The sequence below is a fragment of the Pan paniscus genome, chromosome 1 (genome assembly GCF_029289425.2).
Source record: "Pan paniscus chromosome 1, NHGRI_mPanPan1-v2.0_pri, whole genome shotgun sequence".
NCBI classification, from domain to species: domain Eukaryota; kingdom Metazoa; phylum Chordata; class Mammalia; order Primates; family Hominidae; genus Pan; species Pan paniscus.
The window spans coordinates 219,792,414-219,809,517 of NC_073249.2; the positions used below are offsets into that span (position 1 = coordinate 219,792,414).

At 45.2% G+C, this 17,104-nt stretch overlaps 1 protein-coding gene and 1 long non-coding RNA gene across 19 annotated transcripts in view; one reads left to right on the forward strand and one right to left on the reverse strand.

Annotated features, from left to right (window-relative positions):
- RERE (arginine-glutamic acid dipeptide repeats) overlaps positions 1–17,104 on the forward strand; it is a 466,287-nt gene that overhangs the window by 381,162 nt on the left and 68,021 nt on the right. For 14 of the 17 annotated variants that reach the window (XM_063594922.1, XM_055104272.2, XM_055104287.2 and 11 more), the window contains one exon: positions 15,297–15,377. In XM_063594922.1, the coding sequence (XP_063450992.1) occupies positions 15,297–15,377 (81 nt within the window). Of the gene's footprint in view, positions 1–13,843; positions 14,091–14,271; positions 14,545–14,857; positions 14,939–15,296; positions 15,378–17,104 lie in introns of those variants that run through there. The other 3 variants (XM_055104292.2, XM_055104299.2, XM_055104295.3) reach the window with 3 other exon arrangements.
- Positions 120–14,898, reverse strand: LOC117979432 (uncharacterized). Of its 2 annotated transcripts, XR_008955063.2 has the most exons (6): positions 14,497–14,898; positions 13,404–13,503; positions 9,527–9,633; positions 8,145–8,290; positions 5,407–5,728; positions 120–3,736 (listed from the first exon to the last, which is right to left on the reverse strand). It is a non-coding gene; the product is annotated as an uncharacterized LOC117979432 (long non-coding RNA). The 2 variants fall into 2 exon arrangements; XR_010109274.1 differs by lacking the exon at positions 9,527–9,633.

Below are 17,104 nucleotides of genomic sequence, written 5' to 3' on the forward strand. Positions count from 1 at the left end.
TTAACTGAAAATTATCCTATATTGACTTTTTTCCTACAGGAGTGAGATCTGGCTGGGCACAGTGGCTCATGCCCATAATCCCAACTCTTTGGGAGGCTGAGGCAGCAGGATTGCTTGAAATCAAGAGTTCAAGACCAAGCCTGGGCAACATAGTGAGAACCCCGTCTCTACAAAAAAAATTTTTTAAATTAGCTGGGCATGGTGACTGACACATACCTGTAGTCTGACCTACTTGGGAGGCCGAGCCAGGAGGATCATTTGAGCCCGGAAGCTCCACGTTACAGTGAACTGTGATCATACCACTGTAGCCTAGGTGGCAGAGCAAGACCCTGTCTCTAAAAATAATGATAAATAATAATAAAAGTGAAATCTAACAGCACTTGTTGAGGTTTCTCCTTCATAGCATCTCAAATATCACAAACGAGGATGAAAAGGACTCTATTTCTGGGGACATACTGCATGGGGGTGGGGGGAGCAGAAGTCTCAGCCTGGGTTAGCAGTAATCTGAGCGTTTCTTTTTGTAAAATTTTAGAGAAATACTTTGGAACTCAAACTCCCCTCTGCATGCAGCCCATTGTATCCAGCTGTGTATGTAAATGAGCTATTAGTATGTTTGTATTCCTTATAAATATACAGATCTAATCTGTTTGTGTGTGTAATTTACACACAGCTGTGTTCATGCTCCCGTATTACCAATATTGTCAGCAAGAGTGAGGTATCATGGGAGCGCTATTGTTCCAAACAAAAGCCAGCAGCGTAGCCTTGTGGTGGGGCCCATTACCAGCCCCTAATCTTGGGACCCTCCCTTGGGGGACTCTCTTGAAAGTCACAGCCATTCTGCATGGGGATAGCCATCCTGCATGGGGTAGGCGGGAGACCAGAGTGCCTGTAATAGAAAAAAAAAACAATGATCACCTGTTAGACAGGGATCTGCATTATGACTGAGGTTTGGCTTTTGTCATTGAAATGCTTCCTCCACCCCCACCCTGGACTACATTTCCTAAAGGGGTCATTGATTTTCCTTTCTTCTTGGAGATCATTCTTTAAATGAACAGAGTCAAATTAGGAACCCAGTCCCATGTTGTATTGTCATGAAGGGGAAACAAAATCCAGGAGCCCCTCCTGTATCAGGAGCTGAAGGAAGGCCCTGGTGCTGGTCGGGGTCTTCAGTTTCCCTTGTTTGGGAAGTGGGGCGGGCAGATCTTAAGAACTTTGGCATTTGGTCGAATTCTTCTGGAAGACAAGTTTTATGTAATTTGAAATAACGGCCCTATGTGGTTTTATTTTAGGAATTTATAATATCGTTGCCCATGATTCTAACAGTATAGTTATTTTGCCTCCCTAATAGAAAACTTGGAGTGCTTTGGATGTTTCAGTATTTTACAAAAAAAGAAGTTAGGATTATTCTAGACCTGTGCTTTCCAATATGGTAACCACTGGTCTCTTGTGGCTGTTGAGCATCTGAAATGTGCTGGCCCAAGTGTAGATGCACGGTCAGTGTAAAATACACACTGATTTCAAAGACTGAGCAGGAAGAAAAAGAATGTAAAATATTTCATTACTAACTTTTATATTGATTACATGTTGAAATGATAATATTTTTGATCTTTTTAGTTAAATAAAACATTTAAATTAATTTTACCTGTTTCTTTTTAAAGTATGGTTACTAGAAGAGTAAAACTTACATTTTTGGCTTATATTTCTATCGGGCAACCACTGGTCTAGATTCCTTTAATTACAGTTTTTGCAAAATCCTCTCACGGAGGATTTCTACTTTTTTGTTCCCTTGTAACTTCTAGACAATCCACATTTCTTTTTTTAGCTTATTTCTCTTTCCTCCTGTGTTGAGATCTACTTTGCCAAGGAAAGGTGAACATTTTAATGACCTACTTAGGAGCCACTTTACAGGGGCATTTATGTAGAGACTGTAGGGTGATATTGTAGGGAGAGAAGGAGCCTCCCATGCCCATTTGGATTCTGTTATGAGTGTTGGGTTATTTTATTTATTTATTTATTTATTTATTTATTTATTTATTTATTTATTTGAGATTGAATCTCCCTCTGTCGCCCAGGTTGGAGTGCAGTGGCACAATCTCAGCTCATTGCAACCTCTGTCTCCCGGGTTCAAGCAATTCTCCTGCCTCAGCCTCCCAAGGAGCTGAGATCACAGGCACACGCCACCATGCCTGGCTAATTTTTGTATTTTTAGTAGAGTTGGGGTTTCACCATGTTGACCAGGCTGGTCTCAAACTCCTGACCTTGTGATCCGCCTGCCTCAGCCTCCCAAAGTGCTGGGATTACAGGCATGAGCCAATGCACCTGGCCGTGTTGGGTTATTTTTAATTTCGGCGTAGCTGTGTGGCCATAATTGGCAAGAGGCATTTGGCTGGCACAATCTCTACATCTGTTAATGCTGCTGCTTAACTAGCCAGTTCTCATTTGACTTGAAAGTGCATTGATGCATGCTTTCTGATATTCGCCCAGTGGCAGTACTTTTTGTTGGGCCTGCAATAATGAAAGGACTTCAGTGTACTCAGTGTAATTATCTAGACCCAGAGGGGCACTGACAGAGATGTATATATAGGATAGCTCAATGGGCTGTGCTAGTGGGTGCAGTTGCTATTTAAACCACAACATGAGGTTATTTTCCCATTGGGCACATGGTCTTTGAATGAAAAATGGAGTAACTTTTATTTGATATTTGAGACCTCCTGGGAAGGGTTTTTGGCATGCAGGTGTGTTGACAAAGGAAATCACTGGCTCTACTTTGGATGCTGAGCTGGCATCACGGAGGGGATGGTGTAGTTCCTCTAGTGGGTTTGAACGAAGAACATCTAATGGTTTTGTCAGTAGTAGTTAGAGAGTTAGAAACTTAACAGTGCAGTGAATATATATTAAGAGACGTTGAGTCAAACTGGAGAACAGGTGATGAGAGGTCAAATAGCCTTGGAGGAACACTAAGCCCGATCATCTCCAGATACGTTCTTGTACTGAACCAGTGGTTGTCAAGCACCTGCTGTATGTTGTCAAGTGCTGTTCTAGGTGCTGGGGATATAATAGTGAACAAAACAAAGGCCCTTTCCTCATATATTCAGTAACGTAGCCTATATCGTGTCATCTAATCATATCACATATGGTGATAAGAGCTAGGCCTTAAAATGAAGCAGAGTAAGGTTATAGAGAGTGACAGGCATGCAAATTGGGGTAGCGTCATTGGAAGATTGCTTATTTGTTTGCTTAAATTAATAGTGACTAACAGGTTAAAGTTTTTAGTGGTTTTAATAATGAATCTTGTATTAGTTTCCTATTGCTATGTAACACGTTACCCCTGATAATAAAAATTAGCCCAACTTAAAGCAATGATGATCATTTATTATCTTTCACAGTTTCTGTGGGACCAGAATTTAGGAATGGCTCCACCGTGCAGGTCTGGCTTAGGCTTTCATGAGGTTGCAGTCAAGTGATAGGTGGTATTGGAATCATCTTGAAGGCTTCTTCACTTATGAGTCTGGGCTAGGAAGACTCAAATGGCTGGGGACTAGAATAGCTAGGGTTTCTGTAGCACCTCTCCATCCCTGATGGTCTCTCCAGCGTGGTGACTTTAGGCAAGCCGGACTGTTTAATCTGGCAGCTCAGGGCTTCAAAGACATGTGTCCAGAGAGGGAGAGCCCAGCAGAAGCTGTGTTGCTTTGTATGATGTAGTCTTAGAAGTCACCTGGTATCATTCTGTCACATTCTGTTGGTCAAGACAGTTACAAAAGTGTACCCAGGCTCAGGAGGAGAGAACAGAGAGACCCACCTGTCAGTGAAGGAGTGTCATTATCACATTGTTAGAGCATGTGGGATGGAATCTGTATTGGAGTGGCCACCTCTAGAAAATATAGTTTGTCACAAATGTAAAGATTTTGTGGGTATGTGTGGTTTGATTTGTTGGTTTAATTTCAGTTAAATGATTTATGGTCCTCATCAGTAATATGAGGGTTTCAACCAGCGTAGTTCTCTAAAGCTTCTTTCTAGCTTTCTCATTCTCTGATTCCACCGATAGCGCAGGTGTGGCAGGGGGTGTTGAGCTGGCCCCTGCTCGGCTTCTGTAGACATTTCTGAGCATATCATCAGAAGAGTCAGCTGGGACATTGAGGGGCTGTTGGACTCTTGCTGGCCTCACACACTGAAAGACCTGGCGCTTCAGTCACCCTTTGTGTTATGTTTCTATAGCTAATCTTAACTGGGGGTTGCTAGTGGTGGGGTGATGGAATAAAACAATGATTTAAACCAGGAGCTGTCCATTATCATGATACTCATGAACTGAGGAGGGTAGAACAGCCAGGCAGGATTATATTAGATCTACCTTCCCAAGTGCTCCTTCTCATTCTCTTTGGCCTTTGGAAGATTAGGAAAAAGAGGAAAAGAAAGGAAACAGAAAAGAAAACTCTTTGGTATTACTCCTCTGTGTCAGCTAAACAGCTGCCATATTTGACCCTAGAGAGGACTTCTTTTAGAAATGAATGGACTGTTACTCAGAGGGCTTGGATTTGGGATCCTGTTGTAATTACCATAGAATCTTCTGGGACTAGCCTGGGAAACAGGCCTTTTTTGTGTGTGCTGAAACTAGGATTTATTTCAAAGACACATGTCCAGAGAGGGAGAACCAAGTGGAAGTGGTGTTATTAGATATTAAAGGTATTTAAGACAATTGACAAAACATAGCATGCAAGACAGGATGTCTTTTTGGAAATAGTTGAGTCCTCCTTTTGTCTCTATGTAGGACCAAGAGGCTACCCTGCTTTACTACTGTTCCATTGTTAAGAGAACCAGGGACATAGAAATTGAGGCTTTGAAGATGGTGGAGGCCTAGACACCCATCTTGCACCCAGGAACACAGTAGTCCTGAGATAGGGCTAGTTACCAGTACGGGGGATGTAGTTATTTAGTTACTGAACCATGCCAGGTTGTTTGTGGGAAAATTTTCCTCATGGATATCCAGCATACAGCATATAATCTCCGACATGTGCTTTTATTTCAAGAGTTTAAGTTTGGGTATATGTATATGTATATGTGTATATATATGTAAACTTTCCTTTAAAGTATCTTAAGAAGTACCTTAAGAAGTATCACACCCTTTATTCCTCTGAGATGAATAGATATAAAACAGTGTTTTCTGCACTGAGAGTCCAAGTAATCAATCCTATTTTAAAATATGATTTACTTCTCCATTCTTCTTGGAAAAAAAGAAACAAATCTAACATTGATTAGAAATTTTGTTTCCATCCTACCAAACATGTATTATGTTTCAGGGAAAACTCTAGGACCAAAAACAATACCCATGCAGCCACCCAACAGTTATCATATTGCTTGGTTACAGTTTGCCAGGCACTCTGAAGATTACACAAGACATGAAATACTCACCTCTTGCTGGAAAGGAATCCACAATTTGGTGGAAGATCTATAGGCCTTTTAATGGCAGAAGTGCTTATTAATTCTAGTCGTAAACAGGAATTGTTGTTTTTCAGAGAAGGGAGAGCAGAGCGGACTCTGTGTAGGGATAGAGTTGAAACTGGAACACGCTTCGCACAGTGCCTCGTGCTGTGCTCCTTGTTCACTCAGTGCCTCGTGCTGTGCTTCTTGTTCACTCAGTGCCTCGTGCTGTGCTCCTTGTTCACTCAGTGCCTCGTGCTGTGCTCCTTGTTCACTCAGTGCCTCGTGCTGTGCTCTTTGCACAGTGTGTTCACTAGAATGAGGGCTCAATGAATGTTAGTTGAGTTGATGTGTTTGAATAAGCAGAAGTGAAGAGGGGACATTCTAGATTGGGTAAGAGAGAAAGGCATTGGTAAAAACCCAGGGAAAGGAATCAGGATGGGGTACTGCAGTAACTAACTTCACTACATGGTGGTGTAGGTGATTGGGAACCCAATTGTGGAGGCTGTTAACTAACTAGCCGACCGATAGTTTGGACGTACTAGGAATTGTCACAGGTCTTCAAATAAGAGAACACATTAATATACAGAATGCTCAGAACTGGAATGTTGGGGGGAGGGGTGTGGAGACACACTGAGGCCAGGGAGGAGACCAGTGCAGTCACTGGCATGACGTGGCCCTGTAGTTGGCAGAGCCCCTGCAAAAACCGAGGAGCATGCCGAACAGGAAACTCCATGAAGAATGAATCTAGAGGGCATGGTGACTGATGGAAGGAGTGGGAATGGACAGAGAGCACGCCAGGCACTTCTTCTAGGAGAACTCTGCTGCAGCTGACAGAAATAGGGCCACAGGGAGCTAAGAGAGGGCAAGCTGGCTTGGGGAGAGAGAAGCGGGGGAGATTTGAGGTGCTAGGCCCATGAGGTTAATTTTAAACTTTATAAAGTGAAAAAAGTTACAGTAAGCTAAGGTTAATCTATTATTGAAGAGAGGAAACATTTTAAATGTTTAGGTTAATTAAGTAAACCATGTTTATAAGACTACAGTGGTATACAGCAGAGGTCCCCAACCTTTTTGGAACCAGGGACCAGCTTTGTGGAAGACAGCTTTTCCATGGGCTGAGGGGAAGGATGGTTTCAAGATGATTCAAGCGCATTACATTTATTGTGCACTTTATTTCTATTATTATTACATTGTAATATGTAATGAATTAATTATACAACTCCCTATAATGTAGAATCAGTAGGAGCCCTGAGCTTGTTTTCCTGCAACTTGACAGTCCCACCTGAGGGTGATGGAAAACAGTGACAGATCATCAGACATTAGATTCTCAAAAGAAGCACGCAACCCAGATCCCTCACATGCGCAGTTCACAATAGGATTCGTGCTCCTATGAAAATCTAATGCCGCTGCTGATGTGACAGGAGGTAGAGCTCAGGCGGTAATGCAAGCCAGGGGGAGCATCTGTAAATACAGATGAAGCTTTGCTCACTTGCCTGCCGCTCACTTCCTGCTCTGTGGCCCAGTTCCTAACAGGCGATGGACTGGTAGTGGTTTGTACCCTGGGGACTGGAGACCCCCGTCTTAAGGTATATGCAGGAAGAAGTTTTACTTGTGCCAGTAGTAACGTAAGGGTAATAAGCCTGCACCTCAGTTGGTATTTGGAAGACAAAGGAATGCCTGGAGGGGCCTACCCAGTGTGGCTCTGGGTCACCCTATGGCATCTACGGACTTTAATGGCATGAGTTAATACACAGAAGTACTGAGCAGCTCACACACACTCTGTTACCATTGGCATGGCTTTTGTTGTTAGAACTGGACTTGAATCCTGGCCCTGATGATGATTAGATGTGGATGGGCCAGGAGATTTAATTTACCTAACCTTTAGTTTCTTTTTCTGTAGAATGGGCCCGGTTACACTTACCTTGGAGAGTGTACTGTGGCAATTAGCATACTTGTGCCACTACCACTACCACTTCCACTCTGCACAGAAGCCTGAAGGCCTTGGGGAGCTCAAGAAACACTGAACTATTTCAGTCAGTTCTCTGGGTTCCTGAGTTGCTGCTTGAGGAGGATGTGGCCTGTGGGCTGTCAGTGCCCAAGTTGGGATGGTGATGTCCTAAAACTATGGAGGACGTTAGTCTGAATAGAAAGTGTAGGTGCCAGTCTGAGCTAGGGCAAAATGTCAGATCTGGAGAGAGATTTGAGAACCATCAATAAAAATGGGATGATTATTTTAAATTATCCCATTTGCTGCCTTTAAACTCTAACTAGTTTCATTAAACTATTAACTGGCTCTCCTGGAATAACACTAGTAAGTGCAAAGTGTTTTTAAAGTGGAGGCAGAAATTGGGAGCAGCCTATACTGGAAATTTTGGAAACGCCCCTCATGACTTGCTGGCAGGTCTCCTCCCAGGCAAATTGGTTCTGTTGCTATTTATTGAAAAAGTAGTGCCTTACTCAAGTCACCCTTTCATTAAAATGTTAAATATGTAAAACCAAAACCAAATGATACATCTCAAAGCAGTATCAACAGTAAAGCTCCAGAAGGAAATATGTTTTAGATATGGGGTGACGGGATCTGCAACCAACAGGATGATATGGATGAAGTACAGTTCTCATCCAGTGGTTTATCAGTGAGAGCCAGCATCATGTAATACAAATGTTTGGGAAGGCTTTTATTTCTTCTGCCTGGCATCCGTGTTCCCTTTTTTCACCCTACCCCTCCTTACCATTTAACATTTAGGACATGTCTTTTTCGTCTGCTGCTCTGTGTCTTCAGTGGAGCCATGGGTCTGTTCCTCTTACCCACTGCCTGTGTGTCTCCTGGGGGGAGCTGTAGTTTGCTTCCTAGCAGATCTGCCTACTTTTCTGTCCCCTGTGAACCAATAAGTTATTAACATAAAATTTTGTGCAGAAATCAGGGTAAAACAGAAGGAGCCATTTTCACAGTGGGAATCATTTTAATACCTACAGTGTTTTCCAAACAGTTATGTAAGAGGACTGAGTAGATGTCGCTTTTCAGAAGTCATGGTGAGTTTCTGACTGTGATACGCTAGTTAAAATTCACCAGAGGGAGTTAATTTTGAAAGCTCTCAGCCAGGGGTTAATGCAGAGGTATCTTTTAGGCATTTTTATAGCTTAGCCCCTGTCTTCTGCTCTCTTGCTACTGCAGATAGGGGTCAGGTCCAGCACCTGGGATGATGCCAGAATGAGACATGCTGGGAGTTTCATGTGTAGATGAGGGGAATTCGCACACCTTACCCTTTCAGGGTTTACTCTCAGCTCAGTATTCTCTATCCACACATAGAATTTTTGGGAAACAATATCTTGGGATGCAAACACAGGCAGCAGCCACATCATCACATCCCTTGTCTGCACCCTCGGCTCCATTCCTAGGCCCACCACAGCTCTGAGGCTTCCCAATTTTTTACACTGGTCCCCCTTGACCCTCCCAGCCTGATTCAAGGATTTAGTGATACATGGTTACTTTTCCCACCTGTAAGATGGGAATAGCAGTAGCCTCTGCCTCATAAGGTTGTTGTGATGATTAAATGAGTTAGTGCATTAGAGCCTTTAAGACAGTGGCTGGCACGTTATAGCGCTCAGTGTTCACCATTTTTATTGTTCTAGGGTGGTGTTTCCCTGCCTTTCTCATACCATGACGCATGTAAAAATCAATGCCGTTTGTACTCATCAGTAGGTTAATGGTGATGCTACTTGCACCAGGCCCACGTGCCATCCCAAAGGTGGAGAGGTGAGGACCAGTATCTAGGCAGACCAGTGAGGCTGAGGCACAAGGCTTGGGGGACTATGACGGGGTGGGCTCAAGCAATAGCATGAGGAACTTTTGAACACATTAATTTAATGCATTTTGACGTGGTTATTTTTATTTTTATGTTATTGTTATTTTTATTCCAATATAGCTGTTTCTAAAGTGGCTAGGTCTAAACAGCCATGTCAGAATTTCCTTTTTGGAACAGAGGAGCAGACTAGATCACATGGCTTCCAAGTTTGAACCTTGCGTTCTTTCCACTGTAGCGAAAATGCAAAATAGAGCTTTCCAGGTTCTATTAAAACCCAAGGCTAGTAATGCTGGGTTCAGGTAACTTACTTCTTTAAAGCCAGAAGTTAAATTTTCTCTACTAGGGACTTGTAGGTAGGTAACTTTTGATGGTGATACGAAATTCAGCTCAATAGTGGAAAACTATAGCAGTTTATCTAAAAATTAGAGCACAAAATCATAAACGTAAGTTGTAACACAAAGCAACAATCTCCTTGCCATAAATATTTATTTATATTTGGATCTCACCTGGCTATGGGGGTACACAAACAGAAAAGGACTTGTTTTATGTTTCCAAGGAGCAGCACCTAGTTGGGTTGGTTGGGCATGAACACACCAGAGAAACAAGTGCCAACATCCCAAGACCCTCAGTTCGTGCGTCTGAGAGTGGGCAGGCTATGAGCTGGGGAGCATAAACAGCAGAGCTGCCCAGCGCTGGCAGCAGTGGCCAAGTCAGTGACTTGCCTTCTATATTTCCTTCCTCCTTTACCCTTGGCATCCTGCTATTCTAATATCTATACACTGGGAGTGATAGAAAAACTAATGGACACAGAAATAATTCATGAGACCTTGAATTTCAGCACTGGAAATGCCGAATTTCAGCTCAACAACTAGAAGACTCTTAAGAAACAAACTGTCTCCATGAACTTGCATTTAGAGGCTTATAGGGCCTGTTGATTTATAAGTCAATAGTGTTAATTGTTAAAGTCTTAAAAACTTCGGGGTCTTCATTTGAAGAGTGATGAATTTATAGAGGGAAAGGAGACAGCCGCAACAGAAGTCTCTTTCACGTGTGACCCCTTCCAATCATTGACTACTGTGAGTGGTCGTCTTTGTTTCGATTTTCAAGGCTACTCTACATTTCTGGTAAACCACAAGCTAAAGGCTGGTCTCTGAGAAGCAGATGTTTTGCTGGTTTTGAGGCCTTGTGGCTTTCCATAGAGAAGTAACAGTACAGGCCACATGAAGCTTTTACTTCCTTTTTTTTTTTTTTTTTTTTAAAGTGGGGCCAAGGGTGCTTTTGCTCTTGATAGCATTATATTGACATACATTGACAGCTGTGGTAGGTCTGTGTTCACCACCAGATGTCAAATTCCTATTTCTGGAAGTAATTAGTTTAAGATACCTGTGAAACGTTCAAGTTGAGTGTTCCCAGTGGACTTGGACCATAGATTTAGTCTTAGAAATACCAGTGACAATCTCGAAAGATATTTAGAGCCAAGGGAACAGTGGAGATCATATGGGGAGAGGATATATATAGCAGAAAGCCCTAGGACAAAGCTTTGGGGAGACTCCAGCATTTAGAGGTTGAGTAGAGAATTAGGCCAAGTGGTATGAGCAAAACTAGGAGAGTTTGGCATCATGGAGCAAGAGGTCAGCTCTGTTAGGAGAGTTCAAAATGGACCTTCTGGCTTTCAACAGTCCATTTCCACTGTGACCACCCTAGCCCAGGCCCTCAGCATCTCATGGTTGGTTTCACTTGTCCAGGTGCGGTGACTCACACCTGTAATCTCAACACTTTGGGAGGTCAAAGCGGGAGGATTGCTTGAGGCCAGGAGTTTGAGACCAGCCTGGGCAATATAGTGAGACCTCATCGTTAATAGATAAATAATTTTTAAAGGAGACAAAAAATGTGGTGAGCATCAACTGCCTAGTGTTATATGGAGGCACTAGGTGTAAGATGTAATTATTTTAAGAGTTTATGGACTTTTTGGGTAAGCAAGCCTTATACAAATAAACTAATGAGAGAGTAACTGGACATCTGGTTTCATTTGGGAGTAGTAGAGATTTTGAGGTGAACCTGGAGATGCCTTACCCAGATTCTGGAGTTGAGACAGAGGTCCCAATGTGGGCCAGTTGGCATTACTGGACATCTGGCTGGAAAGGTGGGCAGGGCCAGGATCCTGGAGGGCCTTGAATTCCGGGCTAAGGAGTGTAAACACTGTCCTGCAGAGACCACCATGCTGTTCTTAGGTAGGGGCTAAGGGCCAGATAAGGTGGGACTCAGGATGAAATCTATAGTTGGGAAAAATTCCTTGGCAGAGGCTTTTAAATGGCTGGATGGGGGAGACGGTTAATAGCCTAGTTATTAGGAAAGAGAGATAAAGGTCTGGCCTGGGACTGCCACTAGCATGAGCAGGAAAGGAGGGCGTTGAAAGACACTTCTTTTTTTTTTTTTTGAGACAGAGTCTCTGTTGCCCAGGCTGGAGTGCAGTGGCGCAATTTCGGCTCACTGCAAGCTCCGCCTCCCGGGTTGACGCCATTCTCCTGCCTCAGCCTCCCCAGTAGCTGGGACTACAGGTGCCCACCACCGCGCCCAGCTAATTTTTTGTATTTTTAGTAGAGATGGGGTTTCACTGTGTTAGCCAGGATGGTCTCGATTTCCTGGCCTTGTGGTCTGCCCGCCTCAGCCTCCCAAAGTGCTAGGATTACAGGCATGAGCCACCGCGCCCGGCCGAAAGACACTTCTTAGGAAGAATACTGAGGACTTTATGATTTGACATTGGACCCGAGAAAAGGAAAGTACAGACTCATAGAAAATGGTAACAGAAAATAGTTACCACTGTAGACGCCTGCCTGCATTTTACAGAGTGTGGCTCTGAGGATTTGAGGGGGCTTAGTTTGAATTCTGGCTTTGTCTCTGAGGAGTTGATCTTAGTTACCTGTCTGTGCCTCAGCTTCCTTGTCTGTAAAATGAGGATAATAATTGTACTTCTTCTTAGGTTGTAAAGATTTCGAATTAATATATATGAGGCTCCTGGCATATAGTAGGTACTTAGTAACTATTGGTTGAATGGATGATGTTCAAAGGATTGCATCACAATAAATGGAAGAAACAGGATCTGAATTTGTTTGTCCAACTCTGCCACATTACCCTGATGTTCCAGAGTCAGCCTTTCTCACATGCTGCCTTTATTGTGTAGGCCTCTTTTACTGGACCTGTTAGATGTCACTTGGCATCAAGCCCACATTCAGATTGCATGGCCCTGGCGTTCCACAGCTTGGCTCACTCCAGATTGCCCGCCCCAAGTCTGTGTAGACTGTCTCCCATAACCCACCTCCCATTCTCCACCTCTGACCTTCACGGAGGGCCCGGTCACCAAGTCACCTCCCACCCCTGCAATAGTTGCCCACCCCTTGTGATCTGGCTGATGTCACTGCCTTGGCGAAGGCATTCTGAACTACTACAGACCACTGCAGTCTAGCCTTCTTGGGTCCCTTGCTGCACTGATGAGCTGCACCTCACTTCTTTATGCTTGGCCAGATGACATCTCAGAATGTTCTGTAATGACTTCACACATATTTATCTTACGTGCAAAAATGAATCACAGTTCAGTAAAGGTCCATGGCAACCTTTATTATCTGCCTAGACCCCTCTCAGCTAGGTGCTCAGTAAATACCTGAATACTTGAAGAATGGATTAAGCGGCAGGAATTCTGATTACTGAGGTGGAGTGTGCCAGTAGTTGAGGTCCTCATCTCATACCTGAACTGTGTCAGCAGCCTCTTTAACTGGTCTGTCCCTAATCTACACTTAGGCCACACTGCCACTGGCACAGTCCTCATCCAGTCTTTTCATGGAAAGCTCCAGCTTCAGCCTTTCTGCCAGCCTACAATTAGGAACTCTTCCGTGAGGCCTGAAGGGCTCTCTGCAACCCGATCCTTGCCTGCCTCTTTCGTCTTATCTGCTGGCACTCCATTCTGCACACCCTGTCCTCCTTGCAGTTCCCAGAATGTTCTCTGTGCCTTTTCCTGGCTGACTTCTGCTGGAAGCCCTGCTGGAGCCCACCTGGCAGGCTCACACTCTTCCTTGTCACTTCCTCTAAGACATCAGCAAGCAGAGTAAGTTGCTTCCTCTTCCTAGCTCCACCCACCACCCTTTGTTCCTCTGCTGCTTTTCTTGCAGGCCCTAGGACTGGTTTGTTTACCTGTCTGCCTTCCTGGGCAGACTGCAGCTCCTTGAGGGCAGGGCCATCTTTCCGTGCCGTCTCTCCCGGTGATATGCTGTGTGCACACAGCGTAGGATGCCTGTTGATCATATAAACGATACTTTTGTCAAGTAACAAAGGTCACTCCTCACACTAGAGGAGAGCTTGCTGCTTTCTTGTGCCTTGAGAGATTTTCCCTTCGAAGTGTATGAATTATATTGAAAATTGACAATGCTGAGTCATATCTCAGCAAGGGTGAAATTCAAAAACGCAAAGCCTCCACTACTGGAATAGGAGGTTGCAGACTGGTCTTAAAAGGCTAAGTCTGGCCCTTCACTGAATCCGCCTGGCGGGTCTCAAACACAGGGAGTGGGAGGGACCCTCTGCCCGGTGGGCAGGTGATTTATTGGCTGGGAAGCTTCCGCGGTGATTTAGTTGTGAAGCGGCGCCCGGGGAAGTGCAGGCTAATGCCTGGGCCGCCAGGGAGAGGCCGCCCACAATCGCGGGCCGGAAGGGACCGCGGGGGGCGTCGGGGCCAGCCCCCCATTTCGCAGTTGAGGCGGGGTTGGGGCGGAGGGCGTGCGGCCAGGGTGCCGCCGACTTCGTCCATCCGGAACGTGGGCTGGAGACCCAGCAGCCTGGGAAGGGCCCCAGCCCTGTGGGCGCCCTCTCCCCACGCTTGCTGCGGTAGGGAGGAAGTTTCTGTGCTTTACCGCCTTGATGTTCTCCTGTCCGGAAGGAGGACACAGATTCCAGCGCCGGGTGCCCTGGAGGCTCCGGCCTCGGGGTGGGGGTCGGGCCGGGGGCGGGGCCGGGGCCGGGGCGCGGGGCCCCGGCTGGCGGACAGGAGGGCGGCGGCAATCCAGGCCGCCTTTTGCAGCCGCCCGCGGCCGCGCCGGGCTCTGCGCGCCGCGCTCCTGCCTCCTCCCCCGTCGGCGGCGGCCCCAGCCCCGCGCCCCCCGGGCCCCGCGCCGCGCGGCCCCGCCGCGGTCACACGCCGAGCCACCCGCAGCCGCCTCCGCCCTGCGCTTTGTGGAGCCGGAGCCCAGTGACAGGCGACGGCCTCTTGCCGCCCCGGACCCCGGGCGCTTACCTGTGGCTGCTGGGGTCGGCCGCCCGGGACCAGGCTGGGAGCCCCGAGGTGGGGGCTCGGAGCCAGGAGCTGCCCCCACCGGGGCGGGGAGGGGTGCTCGGGAGGCATGGGACAAAGTGAAAGTGTCCGGGCTGGGGTTAGGGACGAGTCTGCTGCGGAAATGGATGGGGGCGGCGAGTGGCGTCGGGAGGGCGGAAGGGGTGCTGGTTATTCTCTGGTGTCTCGGAGTGGCTTTTAATGACGGACGGCGGGGCAGGCCGGCTGGCTTTCGTGTTCCCGGTGGGCTTCTGTGATACTGGTGCCTTCCGGTGCCTCCTGGCAAATTCTTTGGATTAAAGAAAGCGGCCTTTTAACCCCCTAGGGTTCCCTTCTGGAGAAGAGTCACCGGGTTTGGTTCTGTTTCCCCTTTCTGCTCGACACTTCTGGGAAGCTTGGTTCTCAGGTGGGAAAGCAGTTGTGTTTTATTAAAACATGGAGCATATTTATACCTTCGTGCACCAGAATGTGTGCCTGGTGGCAGAGGGGACAGATTGCTTCTTAGCCTCAGACGCAGGACGTCCTTCTCTTAAACGCGCTGCCCTGCCTGGTGGGTGGGATTGGGGTCCTGATGAAGGTAGCTGGGGCCTGCCCTGGCCAGTGGGTCCCAGCTGAGCTGCTGACATACTCTCCGAGCCTCAGCAGTATTCCCTAGCCGAGACTTTTTTTGTGGTTGTTATTCTGCTGATTGTAGATATCTTTGCTTTGCTGACATCCTGTTTTGTTTTTGGTTTTTACATCCCATTTGTTTCTTTTTATCACAGAAACGCTTCGTTAAGGGACTCAGGCAGTACGGGAAGAACTTCTTCAGAATTAGAAAGGAGCTGCTTCCCAATAAGGAAACAGTGAGTACAATTGGACTTTATGTAACTTGATTTTTTCCTCTTTGCTCCTGCTGCCTCTCCACATTTGATCTTATGAAATGGTTTCCTTTAACCCTGCGCTGTGCTCAGACTCGGGCTGGCCTCCAGAATTCTCTCCGTTTTACTCCCTTGACTTTTCATTTGAGTTCATGATTTTTAGATAGTAAAGTGACAGATTATGCTTATCCGCCTGGAGAACATAGACTTCTGTTGTAACTCTAAGAACAGAAAGGTCTTTGGGAACAGAGGGTTAGTTGTGGGGGAAGGATTGTTGGAGAGTTAACATCAAATTTTAAACATAGTGGCTGGAATAGGAAATAGCATTTTATCACTAGTTTGAATTTGGTAATTGGCAGAAATCATCAACCAAACCAGAGGTTTGTGGCTTATTATACTTTGAGTTCTGGGAGATTTTTTCCATTTTTCAATGTTGCTCTGTTTTGAAGAGGAGTTTTAACTCTTTAATATTCTAGCCCTGAGAGTTTGCACTTTCCACTGGACAGATGTACAAGGGGATCTTATAAATTGCTTAAATGGAGCTTTACAAAAAACTACTTAGTATTTCACAAAGCTGGGGGTCAGAGCTGACAAATGTGCCCGATAAACGTGAGGTAGAAGGATTTGCTGAGGAAAATACAGAGTGAAATTATATGAAGAGAATGCGGGGAAGGGATTCATTCTCATTTCCCTATGGTTGCCTCCCTCCTCATCTCCTCCCTGGTGGTGTAGAGGCAGATGGGGAGAGAGTCTTCCCTCTGGCTAGGCCACGGGATAGGGCAGATGGGATGGAGTTGGAGCAGCCACTCCACTGTCTGAAGGCGAAGGGAGGACTCATTAACCAGAAACACTCTTCAGGACTTTGGGAGGAGTGATCCATGTTTAATCTGCCTAGACATTGAGCTGCTTTTTTAGGGAGTGGAGGTGGGAGATGGATGGAAGAATACCTACTATAAAAGTATGCGGATAATTTGGGTTTTTTGGCTTAATTTTTTAATTGGGTGTTGTTTACTGATTTCCTCTTGTTTAATTCTGTCTTTTTAAAAATGAGCTGTTTTTCTGGACACTTACTGTATAGTACCTCAAGGACAGTGATAACTCATGGGGAAGAAGGGTTTTGTGATTTCAAGTATAGTCTTGTATATATAAATGGATGATTTGCATCAGTCAATGACAATTAAATTTAAGTATTACGCATCTCATATGCTAGGATGGATCATATTGAGAATGGTAAAAAACAGAGAGAGAGAAACCTGTTTATGAACATTAAACTAAGATGTATTATGATGCCAATCTATATAATCAACTTATTTCTTACCCTTCCCAGAACAGGGTGGTAGAGTTATTTAATATGGAATATTGAGATACATATTTTAAGTTTTCTGGGGATTTCAGTGACTTGAAGTTTGATATGATTAAAAATTAAAATGCCTTTGCCCGAGTGTAGGAAGTTTGGTTTGGCTGAGTAAAAAAGAGATCAGTGAGTAGATTTCTCCTGATCACTCAGATTGTAGCCTCTCAAGTTCTGTCTCTGCTCTGCTAAAAGTTGCAAACCATGAAGAATTTGATACAGAACTATCTTGACAATTATTTTATCTTTCAGTTTGAAAAAATAAATTTATAATTGGAAGATTAAGCATTAAATCTAAATTCTACCATCTGGCATTTGGAAATGCTGGGTAATTTTACTTAGTGTTTTATCTCCGTAGTGG